Below are 23,788 nucleotides of genomic sequence, written 5' to 3'. Positions count from 1 at the left end.
AAAAATATAAAAACTGAAATAAAAACTCATTGGTGGGTGTTTTGATAGTACCCAGGATTTAATTTATAGAGGAAACTGAGTGAGGACACTGAGAGGTCAATGCTATTGAAGGAAGAGTTTATTTAAGGGGCATGCTGTGCCATGCAGGGCTAGATGAAGAAGTGCCAGGGTCAGGTAGGAGGCAGGAGGTGTGAGGGGAAAGCATGGGCACAAGCCATTTTAGCTTCCAAAAGAAGGAATGGGTAGGCAAGTTTGAGCAACCTTAGGATTGGATAGTTTTAACGACTTCAGGGGGCTCAGGGTTACAGTGGTGGTCTCTACTTGTCCAGTACTTGGCCCTGGGGTTGATTTAGGGCAGGGGAAATATTGGCTTGATATGTGAATGCTAGGTAAAAGAGGTTGTTGGGTGTATGGGCTCTGGATTGGTTGGCTTGCTTATAAAAAGCACAAGGTAGGGGAGTCATTTGTTATCTCAAGGAATTAGTTAGTTCTGGGAGGGCCAGTCTCTCTCTGCTTGGCATGGCCCCCAAGATGTGAAAGCATCATAAAGTATGAAAAATAAAAAACATAATTAAAACAATGGCTCAATAGTGAAATGGGATGCCAGAAGAATCAAGTGAACTTAAAGATAGAGCAATAGAAATTATCAATACAAACAACAGAAAGAAAAGAGATTTATAAAAAATGAATAGATCCTTGGGGACCTGTGGGGTAGTAACAGAAGATCTAACATTCATGTTATCAGTTTCAGAAGAAGGAAAAGAACACTGAGCAGAAAAACATTTGAAGAAACGACGGCTCAAATTCGGTGAAAGATATAAACCTCCAGATTTGAGAAATTGAGTGTACCTCAAATAGAATAAATTTTAAGGGATTCACACCCAGATACATCATAATCAAACTTCTGAAAATGAAGGACAAAGAAAAACTTTTGTAAGCAACCACAGCCAGAGAGAAACAATGCATTACCGACTGAGGAACAATGATTCAAACAGCAGCAGATTTCTCCTCAGAAACTTGAAGGACAGAAGGAAGAGGCAAAGATTTTTCAAGTCCTGAAATAAAAGCATTGTCAATCCAGAATTCTTTATCCAGTAAAATATATCCTTCAGGAAGGAAGGTGAAGAAACACTAAGAGAATTTGTCACCAGCAGACCTGTTCTACAAGAATGGTTAAATGAAATTCTTCAGACAGAAAGGAAATGATAAGGAAAGGACACTTGGAACACCACGAGTGAAAAAAAGAGCAATGGAGTCATATGGATTACATATTGTATAACACTCTCAAAGTGACAAAATTATAGTGATTGGAGAATTGATCAGTGGTTGCAAAGCGTTAGGATTGGAAGAGGGTGTGATTTTTTAAGTGTAACACAAAGAAGTTTCCTTCTTGTGATGGAACAGTTCTGGATTCTGATTGTGGTGATGGTTACAGGAATTCACAATCATGGTAAGATTTCAAATTTTAGCCCCTAAGAAGAGTGTATATAAAGAAAGACTGGTAAAATCCAAATAAGGTCTGTATCTGAGTGAATAGCATTGTACAATACCACTATGAATTTCCTGGTTTTGACATGTTACTGTGGTTATAGGAGATACTATCATTGGGGCAATATTAGGTACACAGAAACTCTCTTGTAATATTTTTTGCAACTTCTTGTCTTAAACATTTCCAGAACAAACTGTTATAATGACAGTATAGGACATATTTTAGTTTTTAAAAAATTTAATAATTTATAAAGGTAGGAATAAGAGCAGGTGAAAGCAGAGTTTGAAGAAAATCAGCTGAACTGGCAATTGGTATAGGAAAGATTTTAGTTCAGTGAGATCATCCTGTGCACACCCCCTCTAATCTACACATGCATATGTACATATGCACACTCACGCACACATGCACACACACGAACACAATTATAGCCACCTAGGTTTCAGTATTTCCTTGTTGTTTCTACTATCCTCTTTCTAGCCATCTACCTTAGATTTTTCTGTGCTTACATTAGGAAAGATCTCTCAGGAGATTATTCATCTTTTCCTATTGGTGGTCTCACCCATTTAACTCCTCCCTCACCCCCTTATGCTTCATCTCCTAATTCTTTTGAAGCCTTTATAATTCTCACTGCCATAAAATTCTAGCCTCCATTTCTAAGAATAATATTGACAGCAGCCTATTTAACATCCCAGAATTTGCTACCACCTTATTGGATATGACAGAGTGAGAGAACACTGACTCAACACTAAGTGATGTCAGACAAAGGAGTCACCCTAGAGGTGCTCACAATCTCACTGTCACATTCCTAAAGCCCATATGTCCTCTGGAGGGTTGTGGTGGGGAGAACGGCTCCAGAAAAGTCTGAGGAAACATAGCAGGTAAGTAGAAAGTAGGAAGAGAGGAAAGGAGTGGTGAGAAGTCATCCCATTTATTAGAACATTATTCAGCTCAAATCCTTTGATGATCATTCAGGCTGGGACTGAGAAAGGAGAAGAGCAGTCAAGAGAAAAGAAGGAACAGAAAACTTCTTATAGCCAAAAAGTCTATTCCCATCTTGTTCTGAGGCTAGAGGGAAAAAAGGGTCAAGGATGGTAGACCCAATTCTGAGGTTGTTGGGAGAAGGAATAGAGAGAGCTCAGTAGGTGTTGATGACTTTGAGGATCCAGTCTGTATAGTGAGAAACCTTGGCGTAGTAGCCAACATCACCTCTCAGAATATACCCTTCTGACCAGGATAAGATCCCTTGGAGCTGATATTGGCACAGAATTGGGGCAGCAGCTACTTCCTGTTAGAAAGAGGAGAGATGGGTCAGGAAGAGTAGCCAGAACAAAGATGACCTAGTACCAAGTCCCCATCTGAGGAGCCCAGAACAGAAAGATTTAGGTGATAAAGGTTGGAAGAAATGTCTGGTGGCTATCTTGGGCCCATCCCATCACTCACCCTAGGCTACATCAGAGGAAGCCATGGAGAAATGAGAACACTCAGCTGTTTCCACCTTGACATCTAAGTTCATTCATGATTGGAAGGAGGACACATTCCTTCCTGGACTGTAATTACCTTCATCTCTTCTTGGATGTAGACAGGAAACTGGATTGGGTTGAGGGAGATATGTGGACCCCAAAACAGTGTCACAGAGCAAACTTAGGAGGGGCTAAGGGAAAAGAGTTACCTTACATGAGTGTGTGCTATCCAGAGATGATCCTGCACAGAACATGTTCTCTGTGATTTTAACAGGCATTTTTCCTATAGGGGAATCTTGGCAATATTCATTAGGGAAGCAAAAGACAGTCTGGTTTATCTCGACATCAGGTTTTACATCTGAGCACATGCACATACATGGGGTGGGGGGGAGGGGAGAGAGAGAGAGGGACTTTGTTTTCCTTTGATCCTTCACATATCCATCTCCCTTTCTTCTCTCCTTCCCTCCCTCTTACCTGTAACTGACCTCTCTATCATGCAATGAAAGAAAAAACCAAAATGAAAAGGAACCAGAGAAGAAGAAAAGAGACAAAATGAGAAAACTAACATCTGGTTCCAGTGTTGTAAACTACATGCCTTGGGCTTGTAACCGTGCATGCTTTTACTTGTAAATGCATGTCTGTAAGTTTCTAATGAATGAGCCACATTCAGCATTACCAGCAGGGTGACCCTCCAACCCCTTCCTCACCCATACACCCCTTCACCCACATCTGAGTGGTAAATGAGTCAAGAATACTGGATTCCAGAGACCTCCAGCCATAAATAGTCATGTTACCCCTAGGTATATCTTATCACCAATTTGGGCCTCAGTTTCCACATGAATAAAATTAGAAGTTAAGATATATAAGTTCTCAGGACCCTAACAGCTTTCTTGATCTATAGTAAAAAGTATCTGATAATCCTCACTGAGCGGACATTCAAGGAGCACTAAGCGTCTGTCCTGAGGGTCACTCACTGGAATTCTTCCATGACCAGCCCCAGCCAAAGACTGTGCAATTGTCTTCTGTCAGTCGTGGTATGGGGCAGAACCACCAGCTTCACCTGATCATTGAGCTTTAGGGGATCTGTCAGCTTGATGAGCATGATGTCATGCTCAGCAGAATCCCAGGTGAAACTTGGATGTTGGATAGTAAGCATGGGTCTTAGGTTCTTCATCTTGTTTTGGAAACTCCCTTTTAAAGTAGCAATCTCTATCTCAAGAAATCTAGAACAGGCCATGAAGGATTAGTAGAGGAAATAGATATTATTCTATTGTTCAATTTGCATCCTTTCTCACCCTAACTTGCTTTGTGACTTTACACAAGTTCCTTCCTAAACTTGCCAAGACCCCCATCTCCTTGCCTGGCAAATGACAATTTCCATTGCTGTTCTATAATTCTTTGATCTGTACCACATTGCATATAGTCTTTTCTTCCCTATTGGTTCATTCCCTGGTCCTCAGCTTCCCCAATCCCCTCCGTCTACATCATCCTACCCAGAAATCTAACTCATAACCACCTAGAGCTATTTCCTTCCTCCTTCCAACCACTTCTTAGGCTTGAGAGTCCCCTGGGCAAGTCTCTTCAGGGCTGAGCAATCCCAGTGACTAAGGGGGAACACCTCTCCCTCCAGGAGCCCCATCACTCACGGTAAGAAGCAGTGCACTGCAGTGGGAACCCACTGTTTGTGGATCAGGGTCCCCAAACAAGCCTCATTTTCTGAGTTCAGGAAAACCAGAAAAGTTGACACAATTTTGCTGTTCGCCTGACTGAATTGCCTGACTGATTTTGCTTGTTCTGGTGTTGGTGTTATGGTTGTTGTTGTTACTGCTGTCAGATGGGGAAGGAAGGCAGAATCTTAGAGACAGGGGCAGACGTTCCAGAGCATGGACGTCTGAGATGTTTTATGTGGAAGTGCTTTGAAATGGTCAATGTGTTTTTGGTACTTAAAGTACTATTAAACTATTTCAGAATCTTTCTGTTAATTTCTCCTTGGACTTCCTTCTGCATTTGTGTCCTCCTTCTTACTCACTCCTCCTCTCCCTTCCTTTCTTCCTTTTGATTCTTCCTTCTTTTCTCCAAGCTTCCTTCCCAGCTATACAGCAAAATCACATTTTTTGCCAATATCCACCACCTATTTGTGTAAAGTTTCATCTTGGTCTGAATCTTCTCCTGTGCTGATGGAGCCAGGGGAAAAATCAGTGGACTCTAGTTATCTCTGAATGTTCTACAAAACTACCAATCCCTGGGGTCCTGAATTCTTATCTTTCTGATGATCTCTTCACCCCTGTTATCTTGGGGTGAAGAGATCCTACACTTTCTTCCAATATGACCTTTTCAAAATTTTAAGCCAAAATAGGAACCTGCACTCACCAGTCACTGTCAGAATAGTGAGGAGGCTCTTCATGTCTGCTGTCTCCACACCCTCTTCCAGCGAGAAGACCTGGGAAGGGAGTGAACTACCAACCAGCCTGATGCTCTGGAAGCTTTGCAAGGGGAGAAATTACAAAAAGGGGTGGGGAGGTTCAAGGGAGCAAGTGGCGCTGAACTAAGGGAGGATGACATCAGAGGGAGGAAAGACAGTCCCTATCTCTCTAGAGGGTCTGCCTTCCCACTGCAGTCTGGGAAATTTATCCAGGGTGAGATGCCTGACCCCCAGGGGGATGTACTATAAACCAAGAACTTTGTTCTCCTTTATTAGCAAAGAGAAATCTCAACTGGCCAATCCTGTCTGCCCTAGTCTACTGTCTCTTGTAATACTTCAGCCCCCTGGTTCCCTTAGGTTTACTCACCTGTCCTCACTCAGTGTGGCTGATCTCTACCTCTCTGTGTGACATTTACCAGCCCTCAGCTTAAAAATAAACTCCCTCTTCTATGAGGTACAGACCCCCTCACCTAACACACTGAGCCCTCCCCCATGTCACACTGACCCATATCGTGTGAGGGCCCTTGCCCTCATGTCACACTGGCTCTACCCCCATGTCATCCTCTCCTTATGTCACACTGTCCCCATCCCATGTCATCTTTCTCTATCCCCAAGATATCACTGACCTCTCCCTGAATATTTGCAGAACCAGTCAGAGACAGACAGGATATGCTTAGCGCAGACCTCCCTTGGAATGAAGTCAAAGGGATACATAGTAGAATGTACCAGCCAGCATTTGCTACACAGCAAATTTCCTCAAAACTTAGTGGCTTAAAACAGCAGTCAATTATTTGCTCACAATTCTTTGGGTTGCCAATTTGGGATGGACTCAGCGGCGCAGTTCTTCTGCCCTCAGCAGGGCTTAGTCATTCATCTGTGACAGCTGACAGTCAATGGTCCCATGAACACGCCTGGTGGTTGGCTGGAGTGATGGGTGTAACTGGGCCACATGTCTATCATCATCCAACAGACTAGCCCAAGATCATTTATATGATGGTAGCTGACAGTGTTCCCAAGATCAGCAAAATGCTAAGTTCCAATGCCCAGCACTTTTAAAGCCTCTGCATATGTCATATTTGCTAATGTCCATTGACCAAATCAAGTTGCATGGCCAACCCAGATTCACAGGGCCACTTATCCCACTCTAGTCCCTGTGTATCCTAACTTCTTTTTAAAAATTGGCTGTAATCTTTGGCTTTTATCCCTCTTAGTTTGGCCTCCCCCGCCACACCTGAGCATCTCCCATCAGTACCCCACAGGCACCTATTTCTGCCCTGATCTGAATACCTTCTTCTCCTAGGCTCCTGGTCAAAAGCCCCTTGACTTCCTTCATCAAAGGTCATCTATGCATTCCCTGCCTAATGAGCAAGGACTGGCTCCTCCCCCTATCATTTGGTTAAACAGTGGCCCTGACTCTTTTTAATGTATTCCCCTGATTGGCTGTGAGTCCTTGGCTATTCTTTCTGAGTTCATAGCCACAAGAAAGTCTTCTCATTCATCCTTTGATCTGGCTACAACCCTAACTACACTGAGGAAGACTCTGCTTCTCTGCTCTCCATTGTGCTAATCCCTGTCTGGTACCCACTGAGCTCCACTTGTTCAGACTGGATTTTAAGAGCCCCTTCGATTCCAATTTGAGTCTACTCCTCCAATCCCCAAACTGTTTCCTGGAGCATTATTTTTCTCTCTTCTCTACTATGAACTTTCTACTCTAGGCCAGCCAGTTTCTTCAGTATTCTTCACTTTGACCATTACCATACATGTGCCCTTACATTCTTTGGCTCATTGTATAGACATATTTGGGGGAACCTACGCTACCCACTCCTTGTCAGGGAGTCTGTCGCTGCCCACAACCCTTGCTGAGTGGCTCAAGATTAGATGTCAAAAGGCCAGAAACTGGATCCTTAGAGATCCCCTTGGATCAATGTAGCTCTACCTCGGTGCCCAACCCTAGTTCTGCCTGATCTCGGTCTGACACTTCCATGCTCACAGCTCATCCTATCAGACCCTCACATACTTCTGGATGGTCTCAAACTTAAGAAGCTCCATTTACCTGGTTCATAACCTTGACTTCCTTAAGGATAGGATTTATATCTGATTCAGCTCTGTGTCTCCAGATCCTAGCATAATGCCTGGCCCCACACAGATTTTACACACACATACACACACACACAACTTTTTTAGATGAATGAGTGAATACCATCTGCTTATCTCTTGACTTAAAACTCTCAACAATCTGCAACACTGACCTGACTGACTCCAGGGAATCTAAGCTCCCTGGCTTGACTTAGGTCACTTCCCTGTGAGTTATAGTGGGAATAGCATTCCCAGATCATGGTATTTGATCATACCAAGGGTGACGTACTGGATGTCATTGACATGAGATTTAATCTTTTTTTCTTTTAATAGCTTAATTGAAGCATAATGACATACAATACAATAACTCTACATATTTCAAGTGTACAATTTGGTAATTAATATTCCCAAAAGACTCCTTATGTCCCTTTGTAATACCCTCTTCTTTCCCTCTCACCCACCACCTTGGTAACTACTAATCTGCTTTCTGTCACTGTAGGTTAATTTACATTTTCTAGAATTTTAGATAAATAAATCATACAGTATGTTCTCTTTTTTCATCTGGCCACTTTCACTCAGCATAATTTATTTGAGATTCATACATGTTGCTGTATGACTCTAGAGTTCATTTATTTTCACTGCTGAGTAATATTCCATTGTATCGGTATACCAAAATTTGTTTATTTATTTACCCATTAATGGACATTTGGGTTGTTTCCAGTTTTGGGCTGCTACAAATAAAACTTCTATGAAATCACTATATACATGGGTCTTTATGTAGACATACGTTTCCTTTTCTCTTGGGTAGATAACTAAAGGTGAAATGGCTGGATTACATATAGTAGGTAATGGTTTAATTTTGAAAGAAATGGCCAAATTATTTTCCAAAGTATTTTACATTCTCACCAGAAGTGTATGAGAGTTCCAGTTCCTCTATATCTTCACAAACACTTGATGCACTCAATCTTTTAAAAATTTTTTTTAAAATTGAGATATAGGGCTTCCCTGGTGGCGCAGTGGTTGAGAGTCTGTCTGCCGATGCAGGGGACACGGGTTCGTGCCCCGGTCCAGGAAGATCCCACATGCCGCGGAGCGGCTAGGCCCGTGAGCCATGGCCGTTGGGACTGCGCGTCTGGAGCCTGTGCTCCGCAACGGGAGAGGCCACAACAGTGAGAGGCCCGCGTACCACACACACACACACACAAATATATTGAGATATAATTGATAAACAACATTGTATTGGTTTTAAGTGTACAGTGTGCTCAGTCTTTAATTTCAGCTATCCTCATAACTGTGAAATAGTGTTTTAAATTTGGGGTTTAATTTGCATTTCCCTAGTGACTAATGACATTAAACATCTTTTCATGTGCTTGTCATTCATGTATACTCTTTGATAGTGTTTGTTCAAATCCATTTAAAAATTGGATTCTTTCCTTATAATTGAGATGTGAAGGTTTTTAAAAATATCTTCTAGATGGGAGTCCTTTAATACTTCCAGAAGCTGGAGAAATGGACTCCTACAGGTCCATCCACATGCCTCTTCCCTAGATCTGCTTCTCAATTTTCTAAGCTTTCTCCTTCCAAACCCTGAAGCAAGCAGCCACACTATTCATCACTGAGATGAGTCCCATATATTTTTTTTCAGGCTACTTTTCTTTCCACACAAAGTAGATGACTAGGTGTACCATAAATCTCTTCCTATTGGAAGAGTTTCCTTTCACTACTGTCTTCTAGGGCCATGTTTGAATGGGGTTATAGTGTAAGAGTCCATTTCTGACTTTACCACATATGAAGCTGACCCATCTGTGTACCAAGCACAGATTTTTTCTCTTACAAGGGCTGGTCATAAGGGAATCCCCCTGCCTGCCCCCCAAAACAACCATATGTGTAAACTGAGGAACGGGCAACAATGCCATAGTGGTGGGTGACACAGAAATCTGAGCCATCTACTTATGCAGCTTACTTGTCCTCTGGCCCTGCTCAGGACCAATCCTAGATATATCACTTCTGTCTTACTGGACTTCTGCTGGGGCTCACATGACTATGACTTAGTGGATCTGACAGAACACACCTTACAATGAATAGTTCTGGCTGCATGTTTACTGGATATTCCAAGGTCAGGTACTCTGTCTCTACCAGGGCACAGCAGCACATCAGGGACTATTTTTTGAATGGTCGCTGCTGCAGATGGCATGACATTGTTCCAGAACTCTACAGTTTACATGGTGATTCTCTTACTAGGGCTTGCTGAAAGCGCCAAAAAATTTCTTCTCCCACCACAGATACCTCTAATAGGTCTGCTAGGTAGTATGGCCCAAGTAGCAGTGCTCCTCGTACCATAGCCTGAGACTTCTTCAGAGCTTTTCCTCTGGACCCCACTCAAAGCTGGCAGACTTCCATATCACACAGGAAATGGTTAAATGCAATATTTCCAAGGGTTGAATATGCTGACTCCAGAACCCCAAAAGCCCACTGGGCACTATGCTTCTTCTTAGTGCTGGGACACCTGGCATGTCCCAGTCCACTAGACAGTGAGGTAGAGAACCTCTGAATCTTCTTAGGATATATCTTTTACCCTCTAGAGCACATGTTTCTTGCCAAGGCCTCTAACATTCTTGACACTGCTTAATCACCTGCTCTGATTAACCTGATATAGTAGTTATCTGCTGCTCTCTTTGAAATTACATAGCAGTTTAAAACAGTAAATGTTTATTATCTCACAGTTTTTGTAGGTCAGGAATTCAGGAGTCGTATACCTGAGTGATTCTGGCTCAGGGTCTCCCATGAGGTTATAGGCAAGATGCTGTCCAAGGCTGCAGTCATCTGAAGGCTTGACTGGGCTAGAGGATCTGCTTTTATGATGGCTTAAATGGCTTTTGGCAGGAGGCCTCAGTTCCTTTCCACATGACCCTCTCTGTAGAGCTATTTCAGTGTCCTTATCACATGGTACCTGACTTCCCTAATAGCAAGTGACCCAAGAGAGAGCAAGGAATGAAGCTGTAATGTCTCAGAAGTCACACATCATACTTCTGCACTAATCTATTTGTTAGAAGCAAGTCACTAAGTCCAGTCCACACTCAGGGGGAGAGAAATTAAGCTCCACCTCTTGAAGGAAGAAATACCAAAGGATTTGTGGGCATACTTGAAAATCACCACACATGATATCACCAATATAGTGGATCACTGTGATGATATGCAGAATGTCCAGGCAGTCCAGGTTCCTTAGGGTTATATCATGACCAAAGGCAAAAGAATTAACCCTGGTCAACAAACACATGAAAGAATGCTCAACATCATTAATCATTAGAGAAATGCAAATCAAAACTACAATGAGATATCATCTCACACCAGTCAGAATGGCCATCATCAAAAAATCTAGAAACAATAAATGCTGGAGAGGGTGTGGAGTAAAGGGAACCCTGTTGCACTGTTGGTGGGAACGTGAATTGGTACAGCCACTATGGAGAACAGTATGGAGGTTCCTTAAAAAACTACAAATAGAACTACCATATGACCCAGCAATCCCACTACTGGGCATATACCCTGAGAAAACCAGAATTCAAAAAGAGTCATGTACCAAAATGTTCATTGCAGCTCTATTTACAATAGCCCAGAGATGGAGGCAACCTAAGTGTCCATCATCCGATGAATGGATAAAGAAGATGTGGCACATATATACAATGGAATATTACTCAGCCATAAAAAGAAACGAAACTGAGCTATTTGTAATGAGGTGGATAGACCTAGAGTCTGTCATACAGAGTGAAGTAAGTCAGAAAGAGAAAGACAAATACCGTATGCTAACACATATATATGGAATTTAAGAAAAAAAATGTCATGAAGAACCTAGGGGTAAAACAGGAATAAAGACACAGACCTAGTTGAGAATGGACTGGAGGATATGGGGAAGGGGAAGGGTAAGCTGTGACAAAGCGAGAGAGAGACATGGACATATATACACTACCAAACGTAAGGTAGATAGCTAGTGGGAAGCAGCTGCATAGCACAGGAAGATCAGCTCAGTGCTTTGTGACTGCCTGGAGGGGTGGGATAGGGAGGGTGGGAGGGAGGGAGACACAAGAGGGAAGGGATATGGGAACAGATGTATATGTATAACTGATTCACTTTGTTATAAAACAGAAACTAATACACCATTGTTAAGCAATTATACTCCAATAAAGTTGTAAAAAAAAAAAAAAGACTGTAAATGTCTGTGTTATTCACATGCATCTGTTCCCTCTCCTTGATAGGAATGGAAATGAAGGCATCTGCTAATCAACACAAGGTACCTGAGGCCATATTAATGTGTTCCAGCAGAGATATTATTGATACATCTGGCATAGCAACTGCAATTAGGGCAACTATTTGGTTGAGTTTCGTATTCCCCAGGATCAGACATTTTTGTCAGGGCAAGACTGGTGAATTAAATGGGGATAAATGAGCATTATCACCCTACATTCTTTAGGTCTTAAAGGGTAGCATTAATCTCTGCCATTTCCCCCAGGATGTGGTATTATTTTTAATTTACTATCTTGGTAAGGGAGGAAATGTTTCAGATATTCCACTTGGTCTTCCCCACTAATGTAGCTTTTATCCCACAGTACATTCTGAGCCTCTTAGAATGGAGTTGCTTGTTTTTAAAGCACTGAATTATTCATAAAACATTGCGGCTTCCCTGGTGGCGCAGTGGTTGAGAGTCCGCCTGCCGATGCAGGGGACACGGGTTCATGCCCCGGTCCGGGAAGATCCCACATGCCGCGGAGCGGCTATGCCAGTGAGCCATGGCCGCTGAGCCTGCGCGTCTGGAGCCCGTGCTCCGCAACGGGAGAGGCCACAACAGTGAGAAGCCCGCATACCGCAAAAAAAAACCAAAACAACAACAAAACATTGAAATACTTTCAGACTTCTTTTGACAAATTGGAAGATCTGGCTATTGCCATTTTTTTCTGGTGCTTAGAAGTAGATACTCATTTCAGATGGGCATATGCTTTTCTATTTTATCACAGTCCTCACCACTCCTTATTGTCTCTTTCACACTAAGGCTAAGTGAGAGTTGCCATTCATCAGTGTATGAATAAGATCATTTTTCTTAAAGTAAAGAAGAAAGTGGTATAGTTTTATATCCAAGTCCATATAAACACTGGGAAGAATGAAATGTAGACAGAGAGAAGTATACGTTTCAAGAAAATGGGAAGAATGTTTTTGGAAGGTAAGAGAGCACAAAGATCATTCCTAAGCATTTAATACATAATATGCAAACAAAATATGACTGGGAACATAGTGTGCAATTCAAGATATAGGGAGCCTGAGTTTGCAATCCTTTTTAATCCAATAAAGAAGAATAAATAGTATATTCCACTTAATTTGCAAGGTACTTATTTCTCTTTAAAAGAAATTCCATAATTCACATTATTATGCAAAGCAATTTTAGTTTCTTTTCTTTCCATGTCGATATCCTCCCTCCAGGATATATACTGTCCCACTTCAACTCCCAAATTTTGCCCTTTGGGAATGGAAATAGAAATCATTGCCAGTTCATATGCTTAATAACTGTTGCTTCCTTATTTACAAAAAGAAAAAGTTTTACAATTCCAGTTCAGAAAAGAATTAAAATCTCATCTAAGGACACTTATTTTCTTCAATTTTAATATGGGCGGAAAGGTGATTTATTCTTCCAGTTGCTTTTTAAGTTGATGGCTTTAGGATCCAATAACTGTAATTATAACAGTAAAAGTAAAATTTCTCTTTAGTAATTTGAATTCTGGGATGTCCTTAGCTAGAAAATACACATGATGACTAGAAAAATGTAACACTATTAGGTAAAATTATCCAGATGTTTTTTTAAAGGCCAAATACAAATTCATCACAATCTGGCATCGAGGTAAGCTTAAATGGTAGTTAGGTTATGGTGCATAGTTGTCAAACTCTTGTAAGGAAACAAGAGTGTTCTTATATTTAGCTGAATATGTCTTTCTCCTTCTACCACCTTCTCCATCTTCATTCAAGTCAATTATAAAATAAGGCAAGTTATTGAGCCCAATATTCATTGATAGCCAAGCAGGCAGCTTTTGGGTGTGAACCAGACTGGGGATGACTCACTGGAAGTCAAATGTTTGTATGGAAAGCTCCCCCTAAAATGGCACAAAAGCAAATATTTATAAACATGTTAAAAAAGTGTGGTGGAGCTCTTGGGAGGAGGGGTTTAAATACTGCCACACATTCCTAATTATACCATTTTGATAAAACATTGCTTTGCTACCATGCAGGCTGGCCCAGGCCTTAAGCCTTTCAGAAACAGGGTTGCTATAATTGGTAGGGCTGTCCTGACTCACAGTACTTCTTATTTTGAAATATGACTCTATTTTGATAACCTCAGACTAATCTGTATTTTGAATGCACTGAAAATTCATGTGCTACTTCTGAAAATGTTAAGGTTCCTATAGATAGGTTTCTCAATTGCAATCTACACAAAGGTCACAAGAAAAGAGTGGTTAAAAATGGAAATCTGTTTCTTGCTGAGCAAGCATTTACCTCAAATGGTGTAAGCATATATTTAAATTCTGCACCGTGATGTTGACTATTGTTTTAAATGCCCTTCTTTATCCCTCAATCTAATAAAAAAGTTGTTTTCATTCTGATAGATATTTTTGATACACATCAGGCTCCTGTTAGACTTATCAGGCCCTAGAGCCCATGACTCAGATGATTTGGGGCCCATGGGAAGGGAGTCAGCTCTGTTAGAAGTTGTCTCTGAAGACAAGGTGATGGTAATGGTGGAAGGTTGGTGTTTTTCTATTTGGTCCTTATTTGAAAGGGAACCAGGTGATCAGGAGGTAATCAGGTCAAGAGGCCAGCCCTCCTGCTAAACCAAACTGCCTGCCCTATTCCTATGACCCCTACTAGGGTTCCTAGGTTTGTTGGCATATTTTAAAAAGGACATTGAGTCAGCCAAGCATTGATGATTGAACTCATTGAACTAAGTAGCAGCACTTTAGAATTTTGTCTTGCATCCAAGAAACCAATAGCGGCCCCTTTCAATCGTACCTGAATTGTATATGCTAACGAGGTGACTCTTGGTAGGCCCCTAGATAGCTTCAGGATGAGGGCTGGTTGTGGAACCAACCTTATGATTAGAGAGAGAGAACTTTCAAGCCCACCCCACTGACCTCCAAAGGAGAAAGAGAGGGGCTGGAGATTGATTTAATTACAAATGTTCAATGATTTAATCAATCATGCCCATGTATGGAACCTCCATTAAAAACCCCTAAATGATAAACTTCAGAGAGCTTCCTAATTGGTGAACACATCAAGGTGTTGGGAGGGTAGTATGCCCAGAGGGCTCTGTGCCACCCCTTCCCCCCAACCACCTTATACTTTGTCCAGTGCACTCCTTCCAGTTGGCTGCTCCTGAGTTGCATCATTTGTAATAAACTGGTAATAGCAAGTAAACTATTTCGGAGTTCTGTCAGCTGTTCTATCAAATTATGGAACCTGAGGCGGGTCATGGGAAGAGGCGGGTCATGGGAACACCCAATTTATAGCCTGTCGATCAGAAGTACAGGTGGCCTGGGACTTGAGACGGTTGTCTGAAGTGGGGACAGTCTTGTAGGAATGAGTCCTTAACCTATGGGGTCTGCACTAACTGGTAGCTAGTGTCAGAAATGAATTGTGGGTCACTTAGTTGGTGTCTGGAGAGTTTGAAAATTGGTTGGTGTGAGGAAAAACCCCATACATTTGGTGTCAGAAGTGTTGTCAGTAAAAAAAAATAGCTCACCAGGCTTTTATGATTTCCATATGCTAGAATATGAATCGGGTTTGCCAAATCCATATGAAAAAACATACATGTAGGCTCTAGTCTACTGGGTAGATCGGACAAGACTCAGTTGACTCACAGATACATGGAAATAGATCAGACAAATAGCATGTGTTTGAAAGGAACACTTTAGTTAGACAAGGAGTGGGGATTTTTTGACAATCGTTTTGAATGTGAGTCAGAGTGTAGGTTTGCGTGGGTGAGTGTGTGGGTGTATATACATCTGTGGGTGTCAGAAAGAGACAGCCAGAGATAGATGGCTGCAGTTCCTTAGCTAGTAAAATGACTATAATAGTAAGATAAATTTAAAGGCATAGAGCTTCATAGAGCCCTTTAAAATAGTTTTAGACACATGATGTCTACAGACAGGCTTATTTAAAATACCAATTGCTTCCCACAAAGACTCTAAATTACCCCCTCCTTACATAATACCAGGCAATTTTCATTTACCACTTACTTGAAATTTGGTAATTATCACAAATTAAACCCTATCTTACATTCCTGATAGTCAAAACTTTTTAAAAATGGGAAAATTGAGATACTTTGGCTGCATTTCTTATCTAAAAAGTGACCTTCAGCTGTTCATAGACCAAGAAATGACAGCAAATAACTTGCCACAGAAAAAGGAGCTAAATGGGTAATAGGATAAGAAGAATTTTATTTACAGCTATAACAAGATAATTTCTGATATACTTATCTACATGCAGTAAATAGGCAATACAAAGATGTAAAAAGATAGGGAATTGGCAATGTAATTGCTTGTCTTGTTTAACCTGGGAGAATAATGATGATGGTGAAGTGAAGTCTATGCACAGAGATTTTACTTAACAAGAAATTCACAGATTTTCACTGTTTTGGGCAATTCCATGATTGCATCTCTAGACCCTGGCAAGTGTGAATTCATGAGCAAGTCCAGAGCCCACAAAAGCTACTAAGATTATCATTTGAAACTAAATGAAATAATCCCAGAATGACAGAGATGATGGATCAATAGGCACAGGGTAGGTAGTCATTCAATATGCAACTCCCATATTTGAGCCTCTATGATGTGCCTCCCTGCTGTGCTTCCTTCTAGAATTACAACCTGCATCTGCCGTCAAGGAACTTAGCCCTTGAATTATAGTTAAGGAAGCTGATAAGCACTGTTTTTGCCAGGTCAATGGAGGAAACAATTCTTTTTTTAAAAAATAAATTTATTTATTTATTTGTTTTTATTTTTGGCTGTATTGGGTCTTCGTTGCTGCACGCGGGCTTTCTCCAGTTTCTCCAGTTGCGGCGAGAGGGGCTACCCTTTGTTGTGGTGCGCGGGCTTCTCATTGTCACGGCTTCTCTTGTTTCAGAGCGCAGGCTCTAGGTGCGTGGGCTTCAGTAGTTGTGGCACATGGGCTCTAGAGTGCAGGCTTACTAGTTGTGGCACACGGGCTTAGTTGCTCCAGCATGTGGGATCTTCCCAGGCCAGGGATCGAACCTGTTTCCCCTGCATTGGCAGGCGGATTCTTAACCATTGTACCACCAGGGAAGCCCCGGAAACAATTATTAATTCTTCATTCACCAACAGTGATTTTTTTTTCCAAAATAGAAATACCTTTTTCTAATTATAAAAATAATAGGGACTTCCCTGGTGGAGCAGTGGTTAAGAATCCACCAGCCAATGCAGGGGACACGGGTTCGATCCCTGGTCCGGGAAGATCCCACATGCCGCGGAGCAACTAAGCCCCCCGTGAGCCACAACTACTGAGCCTGTGCTCTAGAACCCGCGAGCCACAACTACTAAGCCCGCGTGCCACGACTACTGAAGCCTGCGCGCCTAGAGCCCATTCTCCACAACAAGAGAAGCCACCGCAATGAGAAGCACACGTGCCGCAGTAAAGAATAGCCCCTGCTCGCCGCAACTAGAGAAAGCCCACGTGCAGCAACAAAGACCCAACACAGCCAAAAATAAATAATAAATAAAAATAAATAAATTTTAAAATATATAAAAAAAAATACACACTCATTATAAAAAATTCAGATACAAGGGAAAAGCATCATTCAATGAGTTAAGGAGAATTCATTTAAAGCCATTAGATACCGAAGGAGTATAAAGGGTCTGTGCTTCATCTCATATTCCCTTTTTGTAAACTAACTTCTCCACTCCTTGCCATACATCGCTTTTCATGATTAACTGGTGGAGAGTAAGTGATACAATGCACTTGCCTAGTAGAGCAATATGCCCATATACCATTATTGGTTCTCACATACTGTAAGCATAATATACTTTTTTTCATAAGTAACTTTAGGCCTGGAAATATCCAAAACTATACTTGCCTCTTATTCGCATTAATATCACTCCTGCACTCACAAGAAGGGAGCTCTCACCTGTCCCTGCTCTAAAGTCCTGATTCTTTACCTTTATAGCTAGGAAGTCAAATCCCATGTAACCAGTCTGAGAATGATTAGTAGTAGCTTTGAGCTTCCACAACGTTTGGAATTTTTGATGTGGAGATTGAACAAGATACATAGAATGTGTGAGCCTTGTGTAAGTCAGGACAAGATAGGCTAATGTTGCAGTTACCCAACTAATCTGAAATCCCAGTGGCTTAACACAAGAAAGGTTTACTTCTTGCTCTTGCTACATACCTATTGCAGATGGGGAGGCCATATTATTCAAGGACCATGATGATGGAGTTTCTGCCATCCTGTGGCTACAACAGCTCCTTGGTCACTGCAGCAGGGATAGAGAGAGAGGAGAATCTCAGATGGGTTTTTCACTGCCTCTGCCCAGAAGGACCACCTGCGGCTTCTGCTCACATTTCATTGGCCACAGCTAATCACATGGTCTTCCTAACTTCAAAGCTGAGGAATTTGGGGAACAGACGGAATGATTAGTTAGTCTCTCCCTTATGCATTTTTGACACAGGCTGACATCATCCAAAATCAGATAAGTGATATTTACTTATGTCAAATTTTTGGGGGTTTTCTCACCGCTGTGGCTTCTCCTGCTGCAGAGCACAGGCCGCGGAAGCACAGGCCCAGCGGCCATGGCCCACGGGCCCAGCCCCTACGTGGCGTGTGGGATCCTCCCGGACCGGGGCACGAACCCGCATCCCCTGCATTGGCACGTGGACTCTCAACCACTGCGCCACCACGGAAGCCCCTACTTATGTCAATTTTTTACTCCTTTGACATGAATATTTGAGTGTGAGAATAATGTAAAGAAGAATATATTATACTTTACACATAAACAGTTTTTTATACATAAGATAATTACTAATACATAATAGATTTTTATTTTCCATAACAGGTATTCGAGAAGGAGGGAGATGATTGTGAAAGAGAACACATTACCAAACCCTCATTTTTAACCACTGATTCCAATTTGGGTTGACTAAAAGCAGCAACAGGCTTGGATTTGTCAGGGTAGAGTAATTTCTGTAACAATTAGCTATCTCTGGTCTTTGGAATTCTGGGTACTTTTTTTCTTTTGTATACCTGAATTTTATAGTTTTTCTATAATCTCACTGGTTAAGACAATAGAATTTATTAATTGCATATGTGACAGTTTTGTGTACATATTTGATGAGTGGCCTTCCATAAGGCGATTCAGGGAACTGGGCTCCTCCTTCCTGAGACCGACATCTTCCAGGGTTTTAGAGTCCTCTGCAGGTTCCCCTGCCTCAGACAGACAAAGGAAGAGAACAGCTGGGAGGATCAGGGGCCAGGCTTGGAAACAGCATATATCATTTCCACCCACATTCTGTTGGCTGGAACTCATGATCACACTTCCCCCAAAGGGTTCCTGGGAAACGTAGTCCAGCTGTGTGCACAGGAGGAAAAGAAAACAGGTTTGGTGACTGTCTCTACCACAGTGTCCCTAACATGACCTAAGTAAATAAGTAAATAAAAGAGGAATCTGACCAGAGTTGGATATGTCGGAGAAAAAGAGCATTATTTCTATTGCCTTGTTCTTATTTCCTTCATTTATACTTATATATTGCTTCTGTGCAAGTTCTTCCTTTTATTTTCTTTTAAAATGAGATTTTAAGAATACCCCACTTTCTTGAGGGTATACAGAAATGAACATGATGCCACTCATCTGGTTGGAATGTAAACTGAAAGAACTTTACTGAAGGGAAATTTGTCTATATGAATCAAAAATCTTAAGAGTATAGCCAACAATTCTACTTCTAGAATTTTATCCTGAGGAAATAAACAGGTAATATAAACAGATGCATGTACAAGTATGTTTATCATTGTATTGCTAATAATGGGGAAACACTTTCATGAGATACATGCCCAGCAATTGAAGGTAAATTAATAATGTTACTTCTAGGGCTTCCCTGGTGACACAGTGGTTAAGAATCCGCCTGACAATGTAGGGGACACGAGTTCGATCCCTGGTCCGGGAAGATCCCACATGCCGCGGAGCAACTAAGCCCGTGCGCCACAACTACTGAGCCTGTGCTCTAGAGCCTGTGAGCCACAACCACTGAGCCTGTGTACCTAGAGCCCGTGTTCTGCAACAAGAGAAGCCACGGCAATGAGAAGCCCGCACACCATGGCGAAGAGTAGCCCCCCACAACTAGAGAAAGCCCGTGCGCAGCAACGAAGACCCAAGGCAGCCAAAAAATAAATAAATAAAATAATAATAATAATGTTACTTCTAATAAAATATCATGTGGTCGTGAACGATGCCTAGATGTCTATTCAGTAATGCTGAACAATGTTCCTTATACATTAAGTAAAAACATCAGTTTACAAATCTCTATGTCTAAAATATTCCCATTTTTATTTTAAGAAAGATTATATACATAATATATATCAAATCAAAATCAAAATGGGAATATTCTAGACATGGAAGGTTTGTAAACTGATATTTTACATATACTATTTTTTATTTACCTGTGTTTTAAAATTTTTCTATGTAAACAAGTGATATTTTTCTAAAAAAAGAAATTTATTTTTTTATTTTAAAGCAAAAAACGAAAACCCCTAATGTTTAAAGCAAAAACACAGAGTTTTAATCCATAGGCATCTCAAAGAAAAAACAAAACAAAATACCACCTGGCTACCCACACTGGCTCTGTCTTCCAGACAGCCCCCTTGCCTGAGCACCTGATGGAGCCCCAGACATCGTGGTGGGGGTGGTGGGGAGGTGGGGGAAGCCAAGTTCCGGGTAGGCCCTCGTCTCAGCGCCCGGCTTAAGCTAACTGTGGAGTCCATACATAGCTGCTGCTCTTCATTCCTCACCTCCCTCACTCTGACAATGGTCTGCTTTCTTTCCTCTGAGTAGGAAACCTGCAGAGGCAGCTGGCTTGTGATATTTTGTGTAGGCATGTGAGTTATATGCAAAGATACGAAGAATCGTTTCTCATATGGCACAAGTCAAGAATATTTGTCTCCAGTTTGTTACACCTAAAAGAGACCACATGCTTCTGATATTTCTCTTACTTAATTTATTCCAGAATAAGTCAAGCTGCTGTCAGAAGAGGTTCAGCTTTTCAAGTTCATATTTGTTTTTGGAGTTATCCATGCATGCATGCTTACAAAAGTTAAATTATTTTCAAAGAAATTCCACCACAATTGAATTCAAAGTAAGTGAAGAGCCAGAACATGATAATTTTATCCAAGAATCAACATCCTTTACAGTTCAAATAATGTAATATGGATTTATAACAGCCCAATGATGAAAACATTTTTTAATTGCTTTCAATATTAAGAATAGTGATTTTATGACCTGTAGACTTCACTCAGCAAAATCATATATCTCTGTCACTTACACATACAAACACACATCCCAAATTTTATTAATATTTGTTAAAATTATAGCAGCTATATTCATTTAAAAATTAATTCAAAGTAGTATACTTTTAAAAAAGATAACACCTACACTCAAAAATCAAAGCCAGTCTTGCTTTTCTATTAAAGACCAACTTTTATTAACCAGTATACTCTCTTCCAAAAATTATGACACTCAGAAAAAAAAAAACAGAACACACCAAGATGTCACTTTGTTTGCTGAATTATAATTATAACTAGCCTATACTAGCCTAGGCTGTTTTTTGGTTTTCAGAAGCAGGTTGAAAAAGAGGAAATACTGATAACTGTATGTAACTCATTCTGATTTTACTGCTTAGCAGTAAGTTAAGAAATCTCTTTCCTAACAGAGAAGGATAAGATGTTAATTATCATAGTCACTCAGGATTTTAATAGGAGGTAGAAGGGAATTATCCCCTGAGGGGTAAGGAGATAAAGTGTCAGTGCTGAGGTGAAAAGGCCGGGAAAAGACTAGTGGCAGGACCCTTTGCCTCCTTCATGATTTCCTGCAAGACTCTAGCTAGTATTGCCATAAGTAAGTCTCTTTCTAAGGTACAGCTTTTGTTACCACAAAGGACAACAGGATCAACATAAAAGGTGTGTTCTGGGGGAGGCCTTGCGCTTATACCTCAATGTTACTGCTCCTCTGGAGGATCTTGTCTGTCTCCCCTTATTGGCTACCCGCTTTGAGCACCAGCTGTAAATGCTGATCATTCGCTCCTGACTCACCATTCCCAGCATCTCACTTCCTCAGCTGGACCATCATTAAAAAGACCTTGGTCAGTCTGGATAGTCCCTCCTCACTCTGGGTCCCTGACTGGCTGCCAATGGGCATGGCGATTTTCCACTGCCGAGCTCAGACAATGTGTGAGGAGGGTCTACTGTACGTGGCAGAAAGAATACTAAGCAGCTCACTGATTTCACCTAAGAGCTATCCTGGAATGTTGTTGGGACCAGTTGAAGGGACTAGTGCAATTATAAAGGTAAGTAAGCGTACAGCTTGTTCTCTGACAGCCAGAGATCGGATAGTAAGAAATAAAAGAGTAAAATTTGGCAACTCAAGCTTATCGTCTTGAATCTCTTTGACAAAGAAGCTGCATAATGCTTTCTTATGATCCCCACTCATTTTCCTGCTCACCCATATCAGTCATCCTCCCTTCCACACAACACTCAGCTTTTTGCTTACTACCCTGCTTCTCCCACCTACCAATCAGTGAACCCATTTACATGCCCTTGAACCCTTTTACTGTTACATCATGCATCAGGGTATTCTGTGGAATATCTTTCTGTATGTGTAGGCATTTGTTTCCTTTCACCTCTAAAACATGATTTTCTTTAGTTGAACAGGTTCTTTGGTTAACCTGTGTGGCTATATTGCTTCATGACATAATGTGTAGGTGTGTGCACCTCTACTGAGCAGAAGGTTAAATCCTGATGATGGTTTAAATCAACCTTCTGTATATACAAAGTGCAAACTGTATGTTTGTAGGTATGTGCATACCAAGAGGTATAAACTCTTGTGTTTATCTGGGTATCTGTGTTTAGGTACCTGGGTTCTGTTTATGTATGTATAAGTCCACATCTGTATTCATCTGTATGTGTGTTTTAAGGCGCAGCCAATAGCTTCCTATAAAGTATGACCATCTGCCTCCAAATTTCCCTATCTAGCAGTGCTATCCTCCTGGGTTTAAAAATTTTTTATTTTTATTGTGGTAAAATACATGCAACATAAAATTTACCATTTTAACCAATTTTAAATGTATAATTCAGTGGCATTAATTACATTCACAATGTTGGACAAACAATCACCACTATCTGTTTCCAAAATTTTTCATCACCCAAAATGAAACTCTGTATTCATTAAGCAGTAACTCCCTGTTCCCCTTCTCTCAACCCCTGGTACCCTCTAATCTACTTGCTATCTCTACGAATTTGCCTATTCTAGATATTTCATATAAGTGGAATCATATAATAATTGTCCTTCTTATGTCTGGCTTATTTCACTTAGCATAGGTTTTCAAGGTTCATCCTTGTTGGAGCATATATCAGAACTTTATTCCTTTATGTGGCTGAATAATATTCCATTACATGTATATACCACATTTTATTTCTGTTTATTTGTAATGGACACTTGGGTTGTTTCTACCCTTTAGCTATTGTGAATAATTCTGAAATTAGCATTTGCATACGAGTATCTGTTCAAGTTCCTGTTTTTAATTCTTTTGGGTATATAACTATGAGTTGAATTTGCTAGGTCATATAGTAGTTTTATGTTTAGCTTTTTGAAGAACCACTGAACTGTTTCCTCTTTGGCTGCACCATTTTACATTACCATCAGTGATGGATGAGGGTTCCAATTTCTCTACATCCTTGCCAACATTTGTTATTTTCCTCCCCCTCCTTCCCCTCCTCTTTACCCCCCACCCTTCCCCCCACCTCCTTCTTCTTCTTTGATAATAACCATGCTAATGGGCTTGAGGTGGTATCTCATTGTGATTTAGACTTGCATTTCTTTAATGATTAGTGATGTTGAGCATCTTTTCATGTGCCTATTGGCCATCTGTATATCTCTGGAGACATGTCTATTCAAGTCCTTTGCCCAGTTTTTAATTGGGTTGTCTGTTTTTTGTTGTTGAGTTAGAGGAATTCTTTATATATTCCGGATATTAATTCTTTATCATATATATGATTTGCAAATATATTCTCCCAGTCTTTAGGCTGACTTCTCACTT

At 41.0% G+C, this 23,788-nt stretch overlaps 2 protein-coding genes across 2 annotated transcripts in view; one reads left to right on the top strand and one right to left on the bottom strand.

Moving 5' to 3' along the window:
- Positions 1-2,624: 2,624 nt before the first annotated feature.
- LOC307057495 (serine protease 58-like) lies at positions 2,625-21,891 on the bottom strand (the record flags this gene model as incomplete). Its single annotated transcript, XM_079710689.1, is given in 7 exon segments — positions 2,625-2,774; positions 3,159-3,307; positions 3,924-3,967; positions 3,969-4,172; positions 4,596-4,776; positions 5,320-5,432; positions 21,803-21,891. Coding segments are annotated over 7 exon segments (930 nt in total).
- Positions 21,890-23,788, top strand: part of LOC307057494 (endonuclease V-like) — a gene marked incomplete at both ends in the record, with an annotated part of 37,798 nt that continues 35,899 nt past the window's right edge. Inside the window, 1 exon segment of the mRNA XM_079710688.1 lies at positions 21,890-22,039. Coding sequence (XP_079566814.1) covers positions 21,890-22,039 — 150 coding nt within the window.

The sequence above is a fragment of the Hyperoodon ampullatus genome, assembly GCF_949752795.1.
Source record: "Hyperoodon ampullatus genome assembly, chromosome: 8".
Classification (NCBI taxonomy): domain Eukaryota; kingdom Metazoa; phylum Chordata; class Mammalia; order Artiodactyla; family Ziphiidae; genus Hyperoodon; species Hyperoodon ampullatus.
This window is presented reverse-complemented; position numbering and strand designations above follow the sequence as displayed.